Raw genomic sequence first — 27,087 nt, forward strand, 5'->3', positions numbered from 1 at the left:
TATATATATATATATATATATATATATATATATATATATATATATATATATATATATATATATATATATATATATATATATATATATATATATATATATATATATATATATATATATATATATATATATTTTTTTTTTTTTAATTCACAATAAAAATAGATCTCAGCCTACAGTTTCCTAATGCAGAGTTTAAGAGTTTAACAGCAAGAGTGGACAAAATAGCACAGCAGCACCATAGTCAACACAGCTGTAACTGACAGTGTAACTTTCACAAAGGCAGTTTATTGTCTGGTGAACAGCTGTTGATAATGTTATTGTGTTCACTGCCTACATCTGTTTCCATACAGAGAACCATGCACATTCTTCATTAACCTACTGAAAAGGACTTGACAGCCTAAAAATGTCACGTATTTATGGTTATGACGCCTCACACACACACACAGACACACACACACACAGGGTGAGGGCCGCCCCCTCCCTGCTGACGGCCACTCAGGGCCTTACACTGCACCATGCAGCCAGCCATGGAGCTAAGCAGATCTGATTACAACTTCTTAGGCCTCTGTGTCCATCTAGCTTCACACAAGCTGGGTCTACAGCTCTGCTCTCATTAAAGCCATAATCCATCTGCAGCACAATACAGTACAACAGTCAGGCACGGCCTGAGCCACCGACCGAACCACATGGCACAGGCCAAGTGCTTGCAGGATTTTAACTGCTGCATTAATGCAACGTTGGTGCCATTGCACAACACTGTTTCACCAACTGAAACTAGGTCACAAAGAGGAAAACACTGCAAAATGTCTTTTTGTCAAGGAGTTTGGTCTGGAAGCAACTTTCTTTTTTATCATTATAAAGAAGTAATCAGACACAAACATCAGCAATGATAGTAACATTTACTCGGCTGTTCCCTTTCAGGAGTCTCCACAGCGAATCATGTGCCTCCATCTAACTCTGTCCTCTGCATCCTCTTCTCTCACACCAACTAACTTCATGTCCTCCCTCACTACATCCATAAATCTCCTCTTTGCTCTTCCTCTAGACCTCCTGCCTGGCAGCTCCAACCTCAGCACCCTTCTACCGATATATTCACAGTTTCTCCTCTGAACATGTCCAAACCACCTCAATCTGGCCTCTCTGACTTTATCTCCAAACATCTAACATGAGCTGTCCCTCTGATGTCCTCATTCCCGATCCTGTCCAGCCTCGTCACTTTCCTTTCATTCTCGCTAATACTCTTTTATCACACAACACACCTGACACTTTTCTCCACCTGTTCCAACCTGCCTGCACTCGCCTCTTCAGCTATTTTCCACACTCACCGTTGCTCTGAACCGTTGACCCTAAGTACTTAAAGTCCTGCACCTTCTTCACCTCTGCTCCCTGTAACCTCACTGTTCCATCTGGGTCCCTTTCATTCACACACATGTATTCTGTCTTGCTGCGGCTAAGCTTCATTCCTCTGTTTTCCAGAGCAGACCTCCATCTCTCTAGATTTTCCTCCACCTGCTCCCTGCTCTCACTACAAATCACAATGTCATCAGCAAACATCATAGTCCAGGGAGATTCTTGTCTAACCTCATCTGTCAGTCTGTCCATCACCAGAGCAAACAAGAAGGGTCTCAGAGCTGATCCTTGATGCAGACCCACGTCCACCTTGAACTCCTCTGTCACACCTACAGCACCTCACCACAGTCTTACAGCTCTCATACATGTCCTGCACCACTCTAACATACTTCTCTGCCGCTCCAGACGTCCTCATACAATACCACAGCTCCTCTCTCTGCACCCTGTCATACGCTTTCTCTAAAGCTACAAAGACACAATGCAACTCCCTCTGACCTTCTCTGTACTTCTCCATCAGCATCCTCAAAGCAAATACTGCATCTGTTGTACTCTTTACTCAAGTACAGTACTAAGGACAATTTTGAAGAGCTTGTACTTTAAGTGTGTTTTTCCATTTTAAATTACTTCCATTTCACTACAACCCTTCCTTCATCCATAATACGTAGTTTTATGGATGAAGCAGCTATTGGTACAAAAAGTGATTAAAATCTGCTCCAGCTTTACCTGCTGCAACATTATGCACCAATAATGATCATCCAGTTATATGAACTGTATTCAATGAAGTGCAAGATGAATAGTTTAAATTTTGGTTGTTTAAGTTCATGCTAATACTGCACTTTTACTTTTGCTTCAACAAGTCTAAACTAGACATTTATGTTGTCAACTGCATTAAGTCTGTCAGTGTTTAAAATATTATGTTTCAATTAATAAGTAGAAATGATGCCCAGATAATTGTTGTACTTTTGGAATTTAGGTACATTTAAGGGCTTGTATTTCTTACTAGAGTAAAGAATTTGGTGTTAAAGTGGTACTTCTACTGGCAAATTTGTAGGCGAGATACCAACCAAGTACTTGCACTTTGCCTTGAACCTGTGTACTTCTGTCAACGCTTAGCAGAAGTCTCAGATACTCATGTATAAAGACAACACATTATCCTTGATGCACAGGCCTTTGAAGTTGTGTGAGCAGCAGCATGAGAGAAAACAGAGGCAGTAACACAGTATGAACGACAGGAAGGGAGAGTTTGTCGTGACGTCCTCCTGTTCAACACAATACAACTTAATCCCTGGTGTTTTACAACAAAGACCCTCTGCAGCGAGGTGCACGACGGCTCACACAGCAGGGTGAAATCACAACAGCAAACGGTGATGAAATCTCACAAATGAATTGCGGTGTTTTTACAGGAAGTGAACGGGGAAGCTGAGAGAAAAGAGAAGGGCCAACGTAATGGACTGACAGAGAAAAGGCAGCCATGTTTAGGCCCATTATGGCCACAGTTTCCTACCGAAGACTCCATGTCACTTTGATCTGTCGACCCTGTGGAGTCAACCGCTTGATCCCCAGGCAGGTCCTCCAATGCATCCTCACTGGCCATGTTTAGCCTCCCTCTTGCGCTGCTCCTGGGCACCCTCCCTCTCCTGTCTCACTGACACAAACACACACACACACACACACTGACAGTAGGGCCAATCAGGCAACACCAAGTGCTATTCCTGCCTCCACAAAGTCCAGGATGTCCTTCCCGCTAGGAATCAAAAAGCCAGTCTAAATCCGGAGTGAGTGAACGAGGTGGAGGAGAGGAAGAGAGAACAGCACAGGCCGAGCCCCACCTCGCTGCTTCCTGTTCTACTCGCTGCCAGATAGAAACTGAGGCGTCACACACTTTGTACAGACACACACACACGCATACACACACGGGTGGTTTTGTAAGTGAGAGAGCTCACAGTCACTCTGCTTCCTGCTACTGGGTCTCCAAAGCTGAGAGGCAGGCTGCTGACAGAATGTGGGCATGTTAAATGGACTACGAGACCCTCGTAGTCTCGTAGATATGAACTATTCCTACTACTACTAAACAGCATCACTTTGTATGGAGACTGAGCAGGACTACAGACAGATTAAAGCAACTTTCTTGTACGAAAGCCACAGAACCCAGTTGAAAAAAAAAAACATAAAATTAACTCAAGGACACAAAACTACTACAGAGTAATACAAAATGACTTAAAATGATTAAAGAGGCACTTAAAATGGCCATAAAGAGACTTAAAGAGACTACAGAGGGACAGCAACAAAGACACATTTAGTGAAGACCAGAAAGAGACACAAAAAGCCAAGAAAACATTAACCACAAAGGGACATAAATATCAGTGCAGAGAGACACACAGTCATCACCAAGACATAAAAATGACAATTCAGATTTAACACAAACAGAAAGAAAGACTAGAAAGACTAAAGTGAATTAAAACAAATACACAGACAGATCCGAGACAGAGATCAACTATCTGCAACTGGCTAAAAAGCATAGTAGACGGTTTTACAGCATAAAATAGGTGGATTCTTCTTAGAGCTGCCACAATCACAGAAATCAAGAGTTTCTTTCAAACAGTAGTTGGTTTTAGCTACAAAATATAAATGTTTTCTACCTTTCAAATTCAGTGTATTGTTTTAATTAACTAAATTCAGTGGCTTTAAAAACACACACAAAAAGATGGACACGCAGCAGTGTCCTCCTGTGATGTCCTCCTGCCTCTTGATTTAACACCACGCCATATGGAGACAGACTGCACTCACAGAGAGAAGAGGACAGACCAATGCCTGCTGCTGCGTGTACTTCGACTGGCGGTTTTGGAAGCTAGGACCAAATCTAAATCTACAAGAGTCTGTCAGCACTGACTGATAGCAGAGCCTCAGCCTGTCACTGCCTCGTACCGTCAGTGAGACCAACACAGGGTCATGGTAACGGACCCTCTGAGCCCTCAGTGTGTGGCAGATGGCGTTCCCTGGCTTTGGTACCCCACACACTATCACACACCTATATAAAAGTTACATTAGCCAAATAAATGTGAGGCACACACACACACACACACACACTCAGTGTGTCATTTGAAGAAGCAGCATGGCAGTTCTTCTTCAGGCACACTGTCATGGGGGGAATAGGAAGTGAAATTACATGAAGTTGAGCACATATGTTCAAAACAAAGGCAACTGCTCTTGTTTAGAGTCATTTGAACTGACGCCATAAATGCAAATGGTCCCACTGAAAATACATTTCATTTATAGGCTGCTTCTAAACATGTGCAGATGCTTTTTGAAAAAGCAGACAAGCTCATGCTACACTAAAATCAGCAGTAAGCACAGGACATTTCACACACTGAAAGTAGCTCTAAGTGCTGTAGTAATATCCTGTAGTAAAATAATGCCTTACCAAGCTGCACACACTCTCAGTTCTTTTTGTGTGATGTGGACCAATGGTTGCAGAGATAGCAGGCCCCATGCATCCATGCTGTCCCCCACCTTCAAAGAAAAACAGCTGCACTATCCTCAACTGAGACAAAAAGCTGCTCTGGTGACTGTACCGGGGCACAGAACTGCCCTGCTCTTCGTGTCTGTTCAATAAATGCCGTTACTAAAACTGTACTGACCACAGTATCAGGAACTAAAATCGGTTTAAACACAGAGCTCTTAAAGTTACAGTCTCACTCTATTCACCTGATCAGGACCAACCTGGAAACACATGTACTGTACACTGTGGCACTAACCCACTAACAGCCCATTTTCTCTCATTTGTTTTCATGTGGCTTTGCCATTAGGACCATCATTAAACTGTACACTGTGATACAATAGCATGAATATCCTGTGTCTGCTTGTTCCAGCTCTTCACCTCACACAATGTTTGCACTGAGAAAAGTACTAGCTTTGTCCTTTGGGTTTTCCTCTGCCCTCCTAAAGGGAGTATCTGGCCCCTCAGGGGCTAAATATTGCACTATGTATGGCCTCTAACCTGGTCTGTCAGTGTGGAGGGGATTAATGTCCTACTCACAGGGCAACCAGCTAATTTGGGATCAACCAAAAAAAAGGACACGTCACTGCATTGTTTATATTTGAAAGCCAGTCCAACGTGCTCTCTGCCAACGAACACCACACTGTACCTTTAATTACTAATTTCATATTAAAAAGATTTAGATTTTGGAAATTACCCGCTTGATTCAATGAACACGCGTTAGCTTCAGGCACATTTTTTGCATATTGGTACACAAACTGTGGACTATGGGTGTTGTCCCCTGTTGACTCCATTAAAAGGGCTTCAGGACCAGTACGAACAGGAAGAATGTTCACAGCGAGCAAAACCTCTGTCTGACCTTGAGGTATCAATACTTCATCAGGACCACTCGTTGGTGTGATGACTCTCCGTAAACCTTACTGAACTGTAGTTTTGGTCAACAAATACTTTTTACGTCAGGAGACACCATCTGGGACGTGTGAGCGGTTAACTCAGTAATAACTGCTTACTTTGTCTCTGTCCTCTCTGTGACGGCTTGTCACTCCATGTTCGAGTGTGCCAGTTCTAAACATCTATAAACTTTTGGAACTTAACTGAGCACATGCAGCCTTAAGGCAGACGTCACAGCTACGGCTGTTGTGGTCTGTAGTTCTAAAATCTTATGACTGTAAGCAATTTATTCTCTGTTACTCTGCAGTGTCGCCAACCGTCTTCACATCTTCAGCCATTTTCTGTCTTTGCCATTTTTCTTCCCTCCTTATCTTATTGCCCATCCATCATGTCCTGACCTCTGTCACAGGTGTGATGCCATTGGGGGACAGAAAGCCATCTCTCTGATTAGGTTTTAATAACCCATCGGCTCAAGTGTGTCTATAAATAGAGATTAAGTCCATTTTGTTGGGGTTGGAGAGAGAGAGGTGAAATGCTTCAACTCTGTCCCTTTGTCGCTCATTCGTTCACAACAATAATAATAATAATGGGGCTTGGAGCTGACTTTTAGCCCAAATCTAATGCTGCAGCACTGCCCAAAATAACAGCCATTTACTAAATTTCCACTAAACCTGATTTTGGATGGAGTGATGTTGTTGTAGGGGGAAGGGGGATTGGGATTTCCAGGAAGTTTCTGTTGATGAAAATGTGTTTATTATCAGGAAGATGTGGATTAAACACTGTAGCCTGAGGTCACAGTGTGAGCTTTGCTGTGTGGGGATGTGGGCCCTTTTTTCTCACATGGTTTTGGAGCCCACACTCGCAGCTTACAAACAGCAGTGTACTTCCACTTGGAGCCAGGATCTTCCTAGTAAGGAGCTGCAGGTACTGTCTTCGTCCTGCTACTTCTGACTGAACACAAGCTCAGCACTGAGCACACTTCCCCCATTCTGCCTACAGACGTTCAAAACCTTCAGCTACTTGCTAAATGCAGCAACAATGCAAATACTTTAGTTTGAATCTAATCAAATACTTGCTCTGTACACAGTGCATTTCTCTGGGTTTTTTATGTTCTAACATGCATTGAGACAATGGAGAGTGAGATCATGAGTACAAACAAATGATTTCTTTAGTATTTCTAGAGAAAAGTGTAATTATTAAGTGGAAGTTAATTGGAGCCTGGTGACTTGGCGCTTCACAATATTTCTGCAGTAAATCCAATCGCTGGACATTTTGTTTGCCGCCTTTTCATCACGTTGTAAACACAGCCTGTGAAACAGACAGAGAATCTGGGAGACAAAGCAGGAGTTTAAATTCACAACACATCCTGATGTCTGCACACAGCCTCATTCAGCAGCAAGCTGGGGACGGGATTTGGGTTAAGAGGGGGTGGTTTGGGGGGCGGGGGGTGGGTTGTTTGAGAGTTAGGGTGGAGGCTGGGGATAGTGAATTACAATTAATCTCTCTAAACACATGCAAGCACACACACACACAGACACACACACACACACTCCTTTTCATTATACCACTAGACAGCAAATAAAATTAAGTGATGAAGACCAAGTGAAAAACTGATATAGTACACACACACACACACACACACACACACACACACACACACAGACACAGTAACTGGTGAGTAATGAATACAACAGCACTGTAAGTCAAAGTCAGCTGGATATTGAGAAAACCTACAGCTCATTATGTCAACACAGGAGATCAGAGGGAAGCCAACGGACAAACTGCAGTTTACTTCAGGACACTGTTACAGCCAGCGACAACAACAGGCTCGTGTGGATATGTGGTGGAGAGTAATGTACAACAAATATAAGACTAGGATTTTAAAACTTTATCTTTTTGTGCTTCATTATTAACTTAAACTACCTCTACAACTACTGTCAGCTGAGTGAAATCAATTTAAAACTGTTGTTTTATATAAACACTAAACATTTTAATTTTTTGTTAATTAGATTATGACAAACTAGGCTCCCAGATCTTTCTTTAGCCTATAGGACCTGAAAAAGAAAGACGAGACAGCTACAAATCAGGTCATCTTTTAGCCTGCGGCCATTTTGTGTCCGCATTTGCTCTTCGTGTATCTCTTTTAGGACCTTTGGGATTCCTTTGTTTCTATTTTAGCTCATTTTTCAACAGTTTATGGTTATTTTAACTTCTAGGTTCTTTCTTTGTGGTCTTTTTTTTTTTTTTTGTATCTTTTAACTTTAAATACCAACTACGAACTTATATTAACACGGACGTCAAACAGAGGCCTCAAAGGTCTGAGAGGCTCCTGGACCTGTGCTGACTAATGTTGTTCTAGACCATCCGCGATTATTCTGAGGTTTAGACTACTGCTTGGACAAAGTAGAGTGAATGGGTTCAACTTACTGAAATGAAATGTGCATTTTACTCAACAAGTCAATCAATCAAAAGATAGATCCACTGCAGTTTAGTAAAAGATGAAAAAATGCTCCACATCAACCAAGCAGTAATAAAATTAATAATAATAATAATAATAATAATAATAATGTTGTAAATATGTTTTCAGCAATAATTAAGCAACAAGACCAGATGAGAATGACGCCATAGATGTATGTATATGGTAAATTAACATCTAAGGCCAGTGGCTGCAGGTTAGGATTTAAAAATTGAAAAAAGGCACCAATGTGAATGGAATCCATTTACACTGTATGCATCCTTTATTTAATCCACACTAAAACCAAAGTATAGAAAGGACACGTTGTCATAGGAGCTTGTGTGTTTGACAATACAGTATATTATGCAGGTGCATACTGTAGGAGACAAGCCGCTAAGCGAACCAGCTGCTGGCTGTAGCCTAACATTTAAAATCCACAGACAAGGGAGTGGTTTCAGTTTCATTGTTCTCTCCGAGGGAAATTAAATAATAGTCCTTACTTCCCAGTCAACTTTGTTCACCTTTTGATGTGTGATGAGGTGTTGAGTTTGAAGCGATTTCCCAGGCAGTACAGTTTGCCTCTTGCTGCACTGGTTTGAAATGATTTCTTTAGTCTCCGTCTATTGCAAGTCCTCCAGTTTTGCAGTATTACAGTACCAAAACATTAGAGTAGTGGCACAGGAGAACACAGCTGTTATGCAGTTGGGATTTCAGATCTGCGCCTCTATGAATAACAGCTTACAGAAGGCACCTTGGACTACATGTGTTGCCTGTTAATCCCTAAAATCCCTCACATTTCAGTGGAATTTCTGTTACCAAATCTCTTTTTGGTGTTTTACAGAAAAGCAACATGCCTGTGATCATGTACCGGGTCTGGGTACAGACATAAAGGGGGGATTCTCCCTGTCTGTGTGCACAGGAGGAACAGAAAGAACTGAGGCCCTACACAGATACCTCAAAGTTCAAACCCTGCCCTACAATCAGGCTGGTTCATGTTTTACTGCCGCAGTTCTCAGATCCAGTGTCAAAATGTCCAGTACTTGAAGCCAATGGGAGAATGCAACCTGTCAACCTTTGTAAGTTTGTTCTGATGAGGGAACTGCAGCTGATATTACTTTATGAAACTCAGTAATCGAGGAGACCTCATTGAGTTACTGGATGTGTGTGTGTTGAAGCAGTGTCTGCTCCACAGCTGGGGAGGCAGCGTTCAGCATGAATAGCAGCTTTGTGAAAGGGTCGATCTTCTCAAGAAACTTCACTAAACGCTTATGTGTTGGTGTTCCCGGCTTTGTCCATTGTGAACTCTGCTGCAACAAACAGTCGCTCTGTTCAGGCTCCTGAGGAATGAGGCAGCAAAAACCCTCCACGTCCACGTATGAGCCAGATGCTTGAGGAAATGGACGTAGGTGAAGGACATGGAGAAAAAAAACAAAAAAACAAAACAACAGCAACGATATTTCATTTAAACTCAAACATGTTTTAGAAAAGCACCCACTTACCAGCTCAGAGGTCTAAAAAAATCTTGGACTAAATACAACAGTTATACCCCACTGTTCTCTGAATGCTCCATTGAGCACCACCAGAATATGAAAAAGCCAGCAAACAATGTTGTTGACCTACAACAGTCAACCTGCTCAGGGCTTCATATTTCCAGACAAAACTCTGTGTGAGAACAGGAACTGTACAATAAAGAGCAAAGAGTCATGTGAAGTGTAACATCAAAGCAGCAAAGTTGCAAACTTAATTAAACTAAACTAGTAAGAAGCAAATCTTAGTGGTCAGAGGACAACAGTAGAGAGGACTGTGTTACATCATATAGAGCTTTGATACCTTCAGTAGTTAATGACTTACAAAACACAAATGTGAGGCTTCACCTGTTTGCGTTAATCAGATCTGATGGGTTTCCCACCAAAGCAACTTTATTTTTAGTACAAAATCCCCCAGTGTCTCTGCTGAGCTGCAGCTGGAGAAAAAACAGGACCTTTAAAAGATACTCACAGCCCAAATCAAACACATAAACTTAACACTGCAAGCTGAACAAAATGAAGACTGACAACTTTGTCCACCATCACGTACACAGATGCACAGTGTGAAGAGGAGGAACGACAGCAATGAGAAAAAGCTGTTTCAGTGTCCATGTGGGAACTATTGTTTTTAAGCTTGTCCTGCTGTGTGACAAGGTCCTGATGTCTGCTGATTGGACCGTCCGCTTCACATTAACAGAATGTGCTACACATTCTCCATGTGACATGGATGTTCTCAGCTGAGCTGCTACTCGACTTTGTCATTCTGCGGGTGAAAAGAAACACACACACAGATTGTTTTTGTCATTTGTAGATGCAGAACAAATGACAGGGCGGATGTGAAAACACACCCTGACTTGCCTCCCAAAGAGCTTAGGCTTTTGTTTAGAGTACGGTGAAAATTAGTAGATTAATAATCGCAAAAGCGAATTATGATCTCGTGAGAACTGAAATGATTTTTTCCCGAGAATCGTGTAGCCCTCGCACCAAGAACAGCTAAGTCGTTTTCCGCCAGAGCGGCCAACAGACAAACAAAGTGTTCAAGATGAACTCGACCAAGATTTTCCAGTGTCTTGTTCCCTCATGGATGTTTCATAATTCAGCATCTTACAGCCCTGACAACCCACAGGAAACTGTTTGAAACATGAATGAGCTACAGCTGCTACAGGATTTGATCCATTACCATACCGCCCCCACCTCACTGACTGGGACAAATCCAAACTCAGATGTTGAGTAAATCATGCTCGGATGTCCACGGGAGATTTGACCAGAAAAATCAAACAGACGCGTAAATCTGTGGTTATTAAGATTTTCTCCCACTGTGACAATCTGTCTCTTACTCCTGAATCTGGCAGATAACAGGTCAAGTGACATGCTTTTTTCTGAAAGACGGAAATGGACGTGGAAAGCAGATTAAACCTGATTACGGGATGGTGGGGTAGAGAAGTCCACTCCATAATGCACATCCCTCTGTGATGATGTCATCAATCACAACAGAAAGAGAAGTATTATTTTATTTATTTATTTATTTTGTCCTTTCATCTTATCCCATGAGTTCAGTGTCGCCACAGTGGATCATTGTTGATTTGGCACAGTTTTTACCCCGGATGCTCTTCCTGATGCAACCCTCCCCAATTTCTACTGGACTGGCACTGGACTGGGGATCGAACCACTGACCATGGACGACTGCCTTACCAACTGAGCTACAGACGCCTTTGTATCATTTTAAATATACAGTAAAAAACACTGAAAACATGACCCCCTGTGAAAGGAAATGTGCTTCGGGGTATCAGGATTCCAGACACTGCAGGACCTGCGCAGATGTCTGAACCCACACATCCAGTAGTTTTTAGGTTTTCGGTTTAAGGTTTGATTTTTAGGTTTTTGCAACTGTTCTGCGTTCAGATTTGGCTGCGTTGAAGCTTTAAGGGACAAGACAGGAACTAGTCAGCATTTTTCTTATTTGAAGACAAAACTTTGAAAACAAGTGACAAATATAAACCTAAATCTCCGTGTTTGGCTAAAACTGTTGGACAATCTGTTTTAAATGAATATTCAAACCGTGTATTATTTGAGGACTATTTCCTTTCAGATTTATGGACACTGCTCTTGTGAGAAACTGATTTAACCATTTTGTGAACTAATGGAGCAATCATCAAGCTTCAACACTGACCTGGAAATGAAGTCAGCCATACAAAAAGCTTCCACTCCTAAAACACAGCTCAGGTTTATCATGGTTAATTATTCAGAAAATCCATCCGTCAGCTATACTGCTTCCCTCAGCTGACATTGAGGACGCAGCCCTTAACCCATCATATAGTAATGAACAGAGCACAAAATGTACTTTCTTTTCAAGTCCACATAATTACACAACAAATAGTCTTTTCTCTTCAGGCAGAACAGTAAATCTGTCTGTTTCAACAATGCAGCTCAATGGCACAGAAGGTCACAAACCTTATGTACACAGACGATATTGTTTTCATGGGTTGTGTTGTCATTGAGAAATATATAAAAGCTTTTTACATCATTAAGAAAGGAGGCAAATGAAACAAGTGACCCAAAATGAGTCATGTGAAGTCAAGTAACAAGACATTTGTGTCTTGTGTTTCACCTCTGGACCTTCCCCCTGCAGACGCTATTCATTCAGTCCTATTTATAGTTCTACAGTTACAACTCTCACAGTCTCCAGTGCATTGTTGACAAAAAGTACAAAAAAATCAACGCCAATAAAACTCATAATGGTGCTGCCATTTGTGCTGCAGTATCACCCTGTTTCACCTGTTCAGCCTGAGTGACTTGAATAACAAAACTGGCTACAGTTTAGTTTGGAGTTTGTTGTTGGTCCGACCTGCTACTACAGTGCCTCCCCCACTCGGGCAGGTAATAATAGTTGCTGTTTTTCTTGTCTGTGTGTCTCACTTTTATGGCCTCGGGGCTGGAAGAACAGTTACTCCACTGTTGGCGGCGGCATCATGGCCGAACGCGCCACTGCTCCCACGAAGCATCAGATCCGTGCTCCCTTTAAATCCAACACCAGTCCTGCCGCACAGCTCAGCACAGAGGCTATCACATGACATCTGTATGGTGGCGGTTTAACTCATCTCAAATGCCTCAGGTGTAACCAGAATCAGGCCCCATGGTGTCTCACCATGCTGCCTTGTGTGTGTGTGGACGTTTCTACTTTGTCCATCATTGGACACTGTTGACATCAAAAGCCCCACTGGGAAATTAGTATCTGGGTTTATGGAGAATGACACGCTGCCCCTCGACACAGTCATCAACACTGGATTTAAGGTCTTGGTGAAGATAATAAAAATACTCATCCTTGTCTTTGAAGGAAAAAAATAAAACATGAACATCTACAATCCGGGACACAGCTGGGCAGATCCCATCTACTGACTGAGCTTATGCAACATCCCCGGATGCTGCAGAACAGCTGCTTAATGCGCCTGGTGGATTTAATCAGTGGACATTTTCAGTTTACGGCCTCTGTTGTTAATTAGTATAAAGCCTCTTCTTGTCCACTTTAGCGCTGACATTTCTTTCAGTAACAATCACAGGGCAAATACCACAATTTAAGTTATTTTACAACTCCACCATGGGCACTAAGCTTCAGTGCCTTCCCACATTAGGAATCTACTTTAGCAACCAACCAATGTGGGAGACTGTCGCTCAGTTGCTAAGGCAGTGGCCACGTGTCAAAGTGTCCTTAGGTGAAACACTGAACTGAAAGTGGCTCCCGGTGGGTCAGGTGAGCACGTCGCATGGCAGCCACTGCCATCTGAGTGTGAGCGTGTGTGTGAATGAGAAGCAACACTGTAAAGTGCTTTGGATAAAAAGCCCATTCCCCATTTCCCAGTGGTCGCTTCTCAGTTTAACAGGACTCCTAAATGGCTCCATCCTTCCTCCTTATCCCAAACTCATACTGACACAATCATTTTGGGATTGAATTTTTGATAAGTTGCTCAACATTTCTTGTTCTTCTTAGCAACACATTATTCAATTCGGTAAAACCAACAATCCCTTAAAAACTCACCAGCCACAACACAGCTGGGGGACAAGTTACCATTAGAACCAGCAGGTAATCCAGGCTTCACCAGGTTCACGTTGAGCTCAGTATCAGCGATCACTAATCCTCAGAAAGGATGTTTGCATGTAGCAGCAATAGCTGAATTCAGCTGGCTATTAAACTTATTCTTGTTCAATTATATAATAATATAATATAACAATATAAGTCTTCACTGACTGGGGCAGTTTGGCTGCACCCTAATGGGCGAGCTTGAGGCTATGACATTAAGATGTCCAATCAGCACACTGAGTTGTGGAGCAGCAGTTAAATGTTTGTCCACTGTGTCTGGAGGAGAGAGATTTCTGCAGACAGAGTGTAATCCTTGATTCGGGCAGGGGGGGGGGGGGGGGGGGGGCTGAATGTTTGGGGAGGTAGTAGATGTGTGTGTGAGCCTGGATGTGTAATGCTCAGGAGGTCAGAGACACAGAGAAGTCCTCCCAATCCTATTATCCACAGCAGAGGCAGCTGGAGACACACATAACTCAGAGTGTGATGCAAGACATCACGGTGTAATACAGCTAGAGATGTCCCAGGCCGACCCGGGCATATTTTCAAGGTTCGGTATTGGTAACTAATGTGTTGTTTAGTGTGAACCTGCTGGTGCTGCAGCTGCTCTCCTTTACAGGCAGGATGTACAGTGCATCTTTCTGCTGCAGAGGAGAGTCATCAGAGACACTGAGGGTTGGTAAAATGCATAGTTGACTAAACCCTCGCTGCTTCCCCTGATCAAGTGTCAGTGAGTGCAGAAAACATTGAGCAGCAGCTTCTCCAGCGTAGCCAGAGCACAATGGGCCCTGTGCTGGCCATTTATTTCTTGGTTCAAGATTCAAACAACTTTATAGCTCGCGTAGGGAAATTGTGGAAGGTGTGTGTAAATTGTGATTGGTGTGTATATGAATGGCATCCTGTCCAGTGACAAACCCACCACTGTGCATCTGATTATGGCAGTACAACAGGCAAAATGTAGGTATTACTGCATCTTCCTTTCCAACGGTTTTACCAGCCGAAACAAAGGCACAGAGGTGGTTTTGTCCCTGTGCAGGACAGTGCTGATGCTGAGTGCTGCAACTGTGCTTAAATAAACAGACAAGAATCAATAGACAACAGAGAAAAGTAGAAGAAACGTGACTGATTAGCTTCAACAAGAACTTTGAAGTGTTTCTGTGATGTGTCCTCACTCTGGAGGATCTTATCGTGTTAGATTCAGTCACAATCCACTTGATCTTTCATTTATATCAGTAAATGCAGTTTGTAAAGTTCATATGTTTTAATCAAGTAGATCCTGAAAAATACAGTGTCAGATTCAGTAGGATCCAGATGTGGTTTTACTGTGCGACATAAAGTTTTGATTTACCAGGACTGTAGGGAAATACTAGTTGTTTTTTTTTAAAAATCTGTTTTTTCTTGCACTTGCATCTCATGAAAGGAAAACACTTCTTCTCTTAGCACTTTACTTTGATGTTTTCTCCTTGGCTTTGATTCGTGCTGCCTGCAACCTCACTTGTAAGTCGCTTTGGATAAAAGTGTCTGGCAAATGACTAAATGGAGATTAGACTTTGTGTTAGCACATACATCTTTTAAAAAAAACACCCGTCAGGGACATCCCTGTTTTCTAACACGTGAAAACCTCAGTATGGCCTCTAAAGTCCTCAGAAACCATTAAAGAAATGGAGCACTCTCTGTGATGATCAATAAAAAGTCATTTGGAGTTGCCTTTGCTCCTTCCCGCTGAAGGAAGAAGAAACAGCTTCTCTCGCTTTCAGAACTAACAACAGGAAACCAGCAGAAATAAAGAATTCATGAAAGGGCAGCCTCAAAGTGTGGGTTATGTTATCAGCTCGGCAGGAGGCTTGATTCCTCAAAACCATCTAAAAGAGGAAGAGGGCCAATACATAAACAGCCTGTAAATCAATGAAGGCAGGAGGACGATAGAGAGAACAGCACTTTACAGTGATTGCCTCATTTTGTGCGTGTAATGTGTTTTAAACAGAGGGTATGGGGGAGGGGGGAAGGTTCACTTCAGTTTTCCTCTGTCAGCCCAGCAGTCGTGACCTCCAACAGCACGAGTGTCTGCTAAAGTGCAGCTTTGACGAGCTACTCAGGAGAAGGAAAAAAAAAAAAACAGATGCGAGCAATGAAGCTCAATCACAGAGCCTCAGTCCACTCAGACAGGTTCATCCTCTCATCACCACCAAACGTGGTCCTTTGATCTCAATCAGCCTCTGCTCACTGTCTGCTGGCCCACAGTAAATGTGGCTGAACGCTCACAGAGGGAAGCAGGCTCAGTTAAAAGACACCATGTTTAAAAATGGACTGTAAATGGCTCCTAACCTGCTGTTTCTATACTTCACTGTACTGTTTTAGTGAGTCTGAGAAAAGGATCCTGATCGTCCAGTCACTACAGATATGACAGAAAACCAGTGGAATGAAGTTGTGTGCGTCACTTTGCTTTTTCTTTTACTTTACAACATCATGACAAAACATTTATCTGCCACCTTTACTTTACTAAACAAATTAAGGGTTCAACATATAAATCACATCTCTAGCTTACTAGAGCTTTACTCATTGAAAAAAAATGTTAGAGTTGGACAATTTTCAAAAATCAATCTACTTTTGGAAATACGTACGAGCCAAGAGTCTGAAAAGATGACAACCAAATAGAACATGTGTTGCGTGGTTTCTAGGACTAAACTGGAGTAACTTGAAACAAGCCACTATTTACTGCTACACAAAGAGGTTTAGTGAAGTTAGAGGTCCAGTGCTCTGCTGGGACCTGGTGGAGCTGACAGCCATACTGTGGCAAACACTGTACAGCTATTTCTAAAGTATTGTCTAAATCATTTTAGGTTCATTTAGGTTTTTTACCAATGAAGATCCCATTGAGTAAAGCTACTTTTTTACTGGAGATGCAGCTCCATTAAGTTTCAGACAAGAAAATCCAAACACACAAACCGTTAACAGAACATGGCTTAAATAATGCAAGAACTATGAAGTTGTTAAAAATGCCACAACCCCCTGTTTTTGACCGAGGCCGAGCGGTGTCAACTGTGTGTCTCTAACAGAGCAGTTGGTGTGGGACAGATTTGGTGCATTGGGGCCCACATTAGCCGTTGCTGTTGATCCCCGTGCCCACACAGGCCGTGCTGGCTTTCCAAGAAACACCGGAGGCTCCTTCCCTATTCAAAGAAGCACCCAAAGAAAAAAGGAGCTGGTTTTTTCGACCACAACAAATGATTCAGCAGTTTCAGATGGACTGTGAGTAAATTGGTTTCTCGCGAAGACACTGGCTTGACAATTCCCAGAATCTGTGCTTATTGCTCACTGGCCAACGACAGGTGTGAAGCTGAGCCCACACAGGTTAAAGTTTGTCCACTGAAAAAGGAAACGTGAGTGGTGGTTACTGGTCGTAATTACATGCACACATCCGTCACAAATCTCTGTGTACTCGTTCCAGCCTTTAATTTTTACCATCTGCCTCAGCTGCTACCTGGGCTGGACTGGCACCAGGTTACTGTAACTTAATCTGAGGCTTTGACATCACAGCACTCTTTATACAACTGTCCCCCGACTCCACCTGAGGGAAACCACTGCGTCACAAATGGGACATCATTTTATTTGGGAGGTCTACGCTGTATCAGTGCTGTGGTGGATGTTTTGGTGATGGCCTAATTTGATACAAGTGAACAGAACACAGTTTGAAATCTCCAAAGCTGCACTTTCACCTGCAGGTTTTAAAATGATGAGAGTAGTTAGTTCTTGGGCCGCTGAGCTCCACTGGAATCCCGCTGAGGATGTGAGCGAGAGCAGCCGAAGAAACAAACTATTTGCCAAGTAGAACTCACACATTTTGGCAGAAATAAACCTTTACACTAGAGTCAAAGTGAGACAGTTCAGTTGGGTTGTAGACATAAACATGTGTAGCGCTGAATGTTCCACCCAGGGCTAGTGCAACCCCAAACTCCAGTTGGGCAACTAGGTCGGCTACCAGCTGCAGTGTTTGTGAGCATCACCACTACTACAGTGGTGAGAGAAACTGACTCTAGGTCTCTAGGTACCACTGCCACTGATGACTTCAGTGGGATAAAAACACAACATGGCTGCACGTATAGCGCTTTACAATGTTGCTTCCCATTCACCCTTTCACACGCCGATGGCGATGGCTGACATGCGGGAATTCTCCACTGACCCACTGGGGGCAATTTGGGGTTCAGTGTCTTGCCCAGGGACACTTCGACATGTGGGGAGTGGGGATCAAGCCACTGACTCTGTGGTCCGTGAATGACTGCCTTTACCAACTGAGCCCCATCCACGTCAACGAAGCTCATCAGAAGATGAACTCCTCAGATTGCTGCTGAACTCGCCCTTTAAGTATGAAAATGTGGAATGTGATCTATGTCAATATCCTAGAATGTGTCACTCTGATCCTTCATGTTCCATACACACCTCATCTACTTCCTGTTTGTCCATGCAGGAAAACAGATTCCCTCTTCTGTTGCTTCTTGTTACGTTTCTTTCATTTTTCCCCTGTTTAGGCGTTTTTAGGGAGTTTTACCGTTTCCTGTTTGAGGGTCTACAGTCCGTGAAATAAACTTGATTTGAATTTAGGTGTGTGTGTAAATTGTAAATACTTTTCATGTCACCAATGACAAAATACATTTAGAAGCTGCATTGTATCGAATTCTGCAGTTAGTACCTGTATCAAAAATCATGGCAGTCTATTGTTAGTTGTAATAACCAGATGTAAACATCATCCCCAGCTTCTGTTTATTATGACTGTGGCATTGGAGACTACACGTTTTCACGGGTCTGTGTTACATCAGCATGGGAGTTCACAAGGCCTGGATGGTTTAATACCAAGGTGCTACTGAGAAGCATCATGGGAATTGGCCCATTCCAGGGGGCAAAAGCTGGTATTTTAACCTCTATTTGCTACATTTTGACCCAAATCCATTTTACTAATGTCCAACTTTACAGCTGTGGTACAGCGAGTGATGAAAATAGCCCTTTGAGCAGCACAAGCTCTCATCAAAATATCCAAACATGGAAGATTATCCCCCCCCCAACATCCCTCCAGATATCACGCATCGACAGATGTTTGAGCTTTGATCTACACATAAACACAGCAGCTTTCACACAGATAGGAAAAAGTTGGGAAACTCACCTGTAGCTCGTTGTTATTGGCCATCGTGTGCTGCACACACAGCCAATTAGATGGCGACTCCAGGCGACTTCTTCGAATGTTTGTCTCACTTTACAGCCTACGGATCATGGTCCAAATACAGTCAAGTCCTCCGGTGGTTAAAGAGATGAGGGAACGTGCTGGAAAAATAAAGGGATAAGAAAATCTGTAATCCGCAATTTAAAGGCGCAGGTTGATGTAAAGAGCCGCACGAAAAGCACATGAAGAAAGTGTGAACATGGTGGCGTCAGGACAGGCGACGGATGAGCCGGAGGGAGACCATCACCTCCTGACAGCAGCAGGATTCTCGGACTCTGGTCTGCATCACGCAGAGCAGCGGGTCCTGTAGTGGTGTCACAAAGACCGCTGCTGCAGGCTGCAGGCTGCGGGCTGTCTTCTCATCCTCAGGGAGGGAAATTCCGGGAAGAAACCCGACGCCGGCCAGGACTCACCGCCACCCTCTGCTCCGCCTGTCACCGCAAACCGAGGCCATGTTCCCCGCGGCGGTGCGCTCCTGCTCGGCTCTGCGTGCGGCTGAGAGCCGGTGAGTGATGCTGCCGGGAGGAGGAAACGCGCGCTAACCGGCCCTGCGATAAAGCATGCCACTTCCGGTTATAGCCTTCAAAATCAAACCGGCTTCTTGGCGTTTTGTCGCTAGTAGCGACACGCAGACCCAGTGGAGGCGTGTGAGTGTCACGTTCTAACAGCGTTTTATCAAATATGATAACGTGACTGACCCGCACTCAACTTCGCACCACGAGGAAACTGCTTCAAGGCTAACAGTTAGCAAGCTAAACCAAGTCAAGCTTTCACTTAACCGGCTGTGTCTCTAACAACGGCTGTGTACCGGTGCTTTTTCATGAACACTACCCGCAGTACTGTTGCCATTTGAGGACCCAGTAAGACTTTTCTAACCACCTAATTATAACCACTTTAAATACAAGTATTTCGCTTCCAGCTCGAACAAAGATGGCGTCACTTTCACGTGTACCTGGACGAGACATGAACAATTAGCAGTTACGGCTCTGTGGCTTCTTCAAATGTTGTCAGACAAACGGTTTCCAACCACAAACCCCAGTAAAAGTTAATACGTGACTGCTACAAGCTAATGCTAACAGTCTCTGGCGTTTGAAATGACCGCAATAGTCACAGACACGTCACCGTGTCCACTTCCTGTCCACTTTTAGCTCGTTATAGTTCATATTCTGCCAGCGTTTTGCTTCAAATGCTAACAGAAATGATTCCAGAGCTCATGGCGGCTAATGTGTTAACTTCAGGTCATTTAACAGCTTGGGGCGTCTGCCGGAGCACAACACCTAAACTTTATTACAGCGAGATATTAAACAGAACAGGGTCCCCAATAAACAAGGGCCAAACTGACACCACCGGAAGTGAGGAATCTGTGCACTGGTTGCTATTGTAATGCAACTTAATATTCAAAGTCAGGTTTGCTTTTTAAAGATGGTGCTCGACGCCCATAATCTGTGCTTCAGCTGCGATTTCTTTTATTTTGAAAGCGCCATACTTCCCCCGTTGCAGTATTTCCTGTAGCTTGACGCAGCTGACACACCTCTGTGCAGCCCAGCGCCCAACTGCTCCCACCTGACACCTGTTGATCTCTTCAACACATGAGCTAATGACTGTTTTCTAACGAACCGTTTACTACATTTACTCTGCAGCTCGTATGCGTCCTGGGAATTTGTGTATTTTGTCGTCAATATGTTGATTCTACAGCAGGTGAATTCAGAGACACCTCTGATCTAAAATGACCAGTGGATCTTGTTCAAATTGCGCCTCTGTCATGGGGTAAGGTGTTAGTATTCTTTAGATTCTAGTTTCATTAGATTCAAGTATAAGTACTAATGCTACCCTGAAAAATACACAATATTTACATGTATGGAAAACCCTGCACATAAATTCTTAACATGTAAATATAATCCGGTACTAAAAATAAAATTACTGTCTCCTGAAAAATGTCCCCTTTGACTTTCATACAGTTTAACCTATATACACAAAGCTTTATGTGGATATATAAATATGTTTTATATATATTTTTAAAGTGGTCAAAATAGTTTTCAATTAATTTACAGATTAATCTACTGATCATTTTAGTTTTAGTTGCATCAACTGTCAGGTGGTTTAATTTGTAATGCAGATTCATAATTCAGAGATTTTTACAAGATAACTGAACTTGTACACGAAAAGAATTGTCAGATAAATGCAGTTGACGAACAAAGACTTTGGGTAAATGTTGCATCTGCTAAATGACCAAATGCAAATGTATTAAGTAGAGGGAAAAAAATACTCAAGCAAAGTTCAAGTACTTCAACGTTGTAAATTTGTACTTAGTTACTTTGAAACTGCAGCAGGGTGAAGCTATTGCTCATAACAGTAATTCTACTTACATGTGTAAGGTCCCACTTAGCATCTTAGTCTGTGTACAGGAGAAATATTAGTGATAAAAGTGCTGGTAGGTTTTACAGTGAGGCATTAATCTGGGCCTTACGTTTATCAAGAATGTCACATGAAAATATTCTCACATGTTGAAATACATTAACCTGGCAAAATGCCCTGACCCCCCCCCCCCTTCCCCTCAGACTCTTCATTTCCAATAATGTCATCTTCACTTACATTCACTTCCCTCAGGCTCATCCTTCGTGACATACTTTAATATATCTCAGATAATACTTGTGGCATATGCATACGACATCTGACACACATTTCATGCTGTTTTATTTCATACTGAAGATAATTTGGCAAATGGCACAACAACAGTTTCTGCAATAAAAAAGATGGTGATCACAAAACCAATAGTAACAATGTAACACTTGTATTGCATCACTCTATTATATGAAAATGTATTTCAAAGTTCCACATAAATATCAATGCAGAGGAAGCAGAGGCACGAATGCATGCATTAGGTGTGTTTGTTCATATATAAGGCTATACATGATATAACATATATCTGCTGTTTAACACAAACAGGATATTAACATGCTTGGTCCTGCAGTGTAAATGTTTTAGAAAACTAATCTGTACATGCTGCTTTCAAATGTCACATGTTCATTTAGGACCTGGACGTCTTGTATTTAAAATAAATGTGCATTTTAGCAGTAAATACAAGTAAACTGCATTGTTTTGTCGACCTGTGCACAAAACCTCAGATAAAATAATTAGTTTGAACTTTACTACACAGTGAAATAGCTGCTATGCTCAAAGGATTAGAGTCTCACTCATGCAGCCATCAGGTGGCGATGTTGTTTCTCAGACTGACCCCACCTCCTCACACAGACACAAAGACTCAGGAAAACCCTTAAATTCACAGCCACTGAAATAAATCATTCTAATAATTACCTGAATTCTCCTGCTCCACATACCAAACTGGAGTACGACACAAACCACAGAACAGGAAGCACAAGTCGGAACAGTCGCATGTTACAGTGAATAGATGTTAAACATGTTATGGGCCCCCCCCCATTTCCAGAGGAGGAACTAGTACATAAACTCAAGTTAAGGTTTTTTGCCCAAAAGAGTACTTTCCTACAAGTATATTCTATACTCAAGTACCCGCTGTAACACATACTGCTACTGATAAACACATAAAAACAAAGTATTTAACACTTTTGAATTTGATGCTGTTGATAACATAAATGTACAAGTCTGGCTCAGATTTGTTGCACATGTGCCTCTTTAATAAAATTTCTGCAGAAATCTAAAATGTTCAGCTCATTTTTATTTTGTAATAATGTGCAGATTCGAGGAGAGAACCACTTCGAGAATCTGATTTCATTTCATTTGGATTTCTTCTATTTATTAACTGACCTTTTTTAGTTTGTAGCAATAAAAAAAGCAAACGTTGGAGGCTTCACACCAAAGAAAATTCTTTTTAAATATTTTAGTCCAATGAGTTTAACAATCTGCAAAGTGATTAAAGCTGAAAAAGTCTCTGAAAATATTAAAGTAATTTTATTGAACAAATGTGCTTAGTTACTTAGCACTTCTCCCCCACCCTGACCTCAAAGACCATAACACCCAGGAAATGAGGTTACAACTTTGGAATTTGAGAGACAATAACTACCCCCCCCTAAAAAAAAAAAACCCACCCACCAGTCCAGCCCCCTCCTCCCAGCAGCAGAACAAGGATGGTTTTCTTCTTCTCCTCCCTCACACTTCCCCTCTTTACTGTGGCTGCAGTCAAGTTAACGGACTAGAAACGAGTGCACGTTGGGGGGGGTGGTGGGGGTGTTGGGTATCACGGCATCACATTCACACACGAGGATTTTTCACACGTCACCACGAAGCTCCTGTGTCTAAATCTATTAACAGTACAGCTACTTACCTGCAGAGAAACACCACACGGTGAAAAGAGAAAGAAACTAGTGCAATTTGTCATAGCTCAGCCCCTCGTGTGAGAGGAAGACCAGTACCTGGTCTCAGTGCCGCTTACAAAACCCAGATCACACACTTGTGGTAAGGAAACATGCTCTAGTGACAGGAGATGATACACGATGTGCACAACAACTCGGTGAATCCGCAGTGACTGATCTAATATGAAATCAGCTGAGGGTTTGTTTGGTCACACGATGATCTCACTTGTGTTCAGATTAAAAAGTCCCCATATGGCTTCAGATAGACAACAAGCCTCTGTTTAAGACCCCAAGACTGAGGGGGTCTTTTTGATTTTGGTTTTGTGTGAACGTCTGTTCGTTTATGGTAGTATTGTTTATTGTGGGTCATTCAGTGCCTCTTTTTGGTATTTGTCATGTTCATAATCTACCAATTTTGGATCTTTGTTGTGTGGCTCCATTTCCAACTAGAAAGAGTGATTGTTTTTTGGGGACCCTGGGTTTGAGCCCAGTAATCCATCCATGGCATCCGATATAACTACACTGTAAGATATGTTTTACAATAATATTCTCAATAAATATTTCTAAAAAAGCGAAATATAGATTAAATCTACAGAATTTCCATACTCATGTTTAAAGAAATAATTTGGCATTTTTCTTAATACATTAATTGGCTTTCTGGTGGAGCCTCAGACGTCTCTGTCTTAAGATAAGAAACTAGCAACTCATAGATTGATTTTTCTAATTTTGCATAGATCCAAGCTGCTTGCAGCTAAACTAAGTTTCACATTAACTCAGAGTTGGTGTCAGTCTGAACATCAAACTCTCCACAAAGCAAATTAGTGCATTTTCAGTGTCAAACTGTTCATGTTGATTTTCCTTTATGATCTGTTAATGGTTGTGTTCAGTGCTGGGTCTCCACCTCCACCACAGTCCAGTCTCCAGGTGGGGAGCTGCCCCTGCTGTCTGGGGAGTAGTTGCTGACGGAGGTGACTGTAGCATCAGGAGGCCTGAACTGTGGCAGCAAGTTGGGCCACATGCTGCTCTCCAAGGGACTTAAGGTGCCCCCTGACCCAACAGGAAGGAGAAGGAGAGGTGGGCAGCCCCCATCTCCTGACAACATCAAGGTCTGGTTGATGAGCTGCTGCACCATGTTCTTGTTCCACGCCAGTTCTTGTGGAGGTACTGGGTGTAGCTGCCTTTGGGAGGATACGGACCTCTTCCCTACCACCTGTGCCTTCCTGTTCTGGTCTCCTCTGGCTTCGTCCTCTTCATCGCTGGTTTCCATGGCTTCGTAGATGGTGCAGAGCCCTGAAGACGGGGAAAGCATGACTCCAGTAGGGCTCCTCCTGAGCTGCTGCTGCTGCTGGATCTGTTTCTGCTGCATGCGGTACTGCTGCTCCAGCTCAAGCTGCCACTGCAGAACCTGCCTGCGGTGCCGGTGCTCCTGCTGCTGCTGTTGCAGCTGCAGCTGGAGCAGCTCCCGGCGCTGCTTCTCCAACTGCTTCTGCTGCTCCAGCCTCAGCCGCTCCTCCTCCAGCCACTGCCTCTTCTGCTTCTCCTGCTCCTGACGGTGCTGCATCTCTCTCAGCTTCTCCTGGTGCTGCTCCAGCCTCCTCAGCTGCTCTCCACCAGTACGACCGTCAGCGCAGGTCACTGTCAGTGGGGGAGGCGGTGCGACCTTTGCAAAATGTGCTGCCAGAGTCGGGTCGATAGGCCTCCTGTTGCCTGGGACCATCGCCAAGTAGTGGCCATTGGCTATAGGAACAGCATGGTTCTGGTTCTGGTTGTCTTCCTGCGAGTGTGTTTTCAGCTTGTGGTCTTCTACGACTGCATGTCTCTTTGCGTGTCCTGTGAGATAGTCAACATCACTTGGTGCATCCGTTAGAGATGCATGCATCAAACAGAACGGGTGGCACAACAAAGACGGGGTTCAGGAGAGATCTCACAAGAGGGTGAAGGTGGAAGGTAAAAAGAACGGGGGTCCTCAAAATAAAGGGACATCCATGACACAGGAATGTTCTATACAGTAGCTACAAACTCACTCACATTATACCAAGAGACAGAAACACATCATAGGGTGGTAACAGGAAGATGTTTTCTCTCTGAAGTTGCCTTTTTTTAACATAACCTGTTTTGTCTTTGATTGGTTGGATCGTTCAAAATACAGCACATGGTTCCTTTGTTCTCAGTGATTTCATGCAAGAGAGCAATCGTATACACAATACAGTTCTTTGGAAGAGACACATGACCAGACAGGAGTTCAAAGTTACAGAAACATCAGTCAGCTAAAGTAATGCATCGTGTAAATATGAACTAAACTGTTCGACATGAAAACTGCTTGAAGCAGCTGATTCCCTTTATTTTATGGGCCCGAACAGTGGCTGTAATATTTAAGAAACTGTTTGAGCTGGTTTGACGTAGTTTGTGCACGTAAATTTGACAAAGGGGTCTTGAGATTTCTGATGAGCAGTAAGAAGCAATTCAGAGGAAAAATGGTAGATATTGTTCCGAAGCCTTTGGCTGCACAATTACATGTTTTCATATGGCTCATTCAGACACTTCCTCTCGTTCCGCCTTTAATGATCTGAGCAGTTTTCTCCTCCTTGAGTGTCTGAAGCCCTTGATTTGCTGATCCCAGTAAGGTTTTGCACCACTCGCAGGCCTGTGTAGTAGTGCAGTTATTGCATCGTGTGTATGTGTGTGTGGGGCTGCTGCATTTACATGACTGACAGTTGAGGACAGTAATGCGCCAACAAAAGTAAGAAGATTGTGAACCAGTGTTTGTGAGGCAGTGGTGGACTAAAGGCAAGTGAGTGTGGACTTTGTGAGTCGCCAGCTCAATACCTGGGCACACACGATTATTCCTTATACACGATTGACACATGAAAGGGCAGCAAAGCCGCCATGGTGCCAGGTTGACCGATATTCGAGTCAGGTGCCCGTGTGAACACCGATACGGGCTGTGCTCCTTTTGCTGTAGTAAATCAGCCAAACAATGAGTGAAGCTGCCATTTCACACTTGATAAGTGTCAAACTTCTGCTGGACAACATTTATTTAATAACTAGTTATTTTTCAGATTGACATTAATGCAACACTATTCAGTGTACTTATCAGATTTTAATTTCAGTAGCAGCAGTAATTTTAATTTACCATCGTTATTGAATTCTAAAGCAAAACACCCAATAAGGTCTATTGTTACCAGCTGCAACAATAAATTGATGCATTAAAGCATCAATATTTATAATCCACTAATATTTACTAATAATAAGTTCGGCTATATTGCATATTTTATTAAGATTACACAGGTGACATTTTGAATGTGGTAATAATTTTACATAATTGATCTGACTACTTCTTCCACCTGAGCCCTCGTCTGAGTCAGTCAGGTGGTGGTGCAGCCATGGGTCTCAGGTGGGATCAGAGTGGATTGATGGACAGAGTTGTCGACTACAAAATGTTTTACTTTTGTGCAGGAGGTGGAAATAAATCTTTCCATTATTAAAATAAATATTTAAAATTCATTTCCTAATGCTGCTCTTTTGAGAACTGATTTACGTGACGTGGCTGCTCTTTGTGTCCTCACTTTATTGGACAGCTTCCAGCTATGAAAGAATGAATGAGTCCTCTCAGTAAAACCCGACTGATAAATAAACGTTAGATACTCTCAGCATCTTTCTTACGATGCCTTTGCCTCCTGTCGCTTCGTAAAGGCAGGTTGAACCTGACATTGTGGTGCAGGACACGATGTAGCATGCGGGCGAGCAGGGCACTGGGAAA

At 42.8% G+C, this 27,087-nt stretch overlaps 1 protein-coding gene across 4 annotated transcripts in view; it reads right to left on the minus strand.

The window, feature by feature from the left end:
- Positions 1–19,824, minus strand: part of pkn1b (protein kinase N1b) — a 36,107-nt gene extending 16,283 nt beyond the window's left edge. The window contains exons 1-2 of one of the 4 annotated variants that reach the window (XM_067478149.1): positions 19,247–19,824; positions 18,943–19,100 (exon numbers count right to left, since the gene is read on the minus strand). In XM_067478149.1, coding sequence (XP_067334250.1) covers positions 18,943–18,966 — 24 coding nt within the window. In that variant the 5' untranslated portion in view covers positions 18,967–19,100; positions 19,247–19,824. Of the gene's footprint in view, positions 1–2,851; positions 3,222–4,768; positions 4,945–18,942 lie in introns of those variants that run through there. The other 3 variants (XM_067478148.1, XM_067478150.1, XM_067478147.1) reach the window with 3 other exon arrangements.
- Between the last annotated feature and the right edge of the window lie 7,263 nt (positions 19,825–27,087).

This window comes from Channa argus, chromosome 15, assembly GCF_033026475.1.
Source record: "Channa argus isolate prfri chromosome 15, Channa argus male v1.0, whole genome shotgun sequence".
Classification (NCBI taxonomy): Eukaryota; Metazoa; Chordata; class Actinopteri; order Anabantiformes; family Channidae; genus Channa; species Channa argus.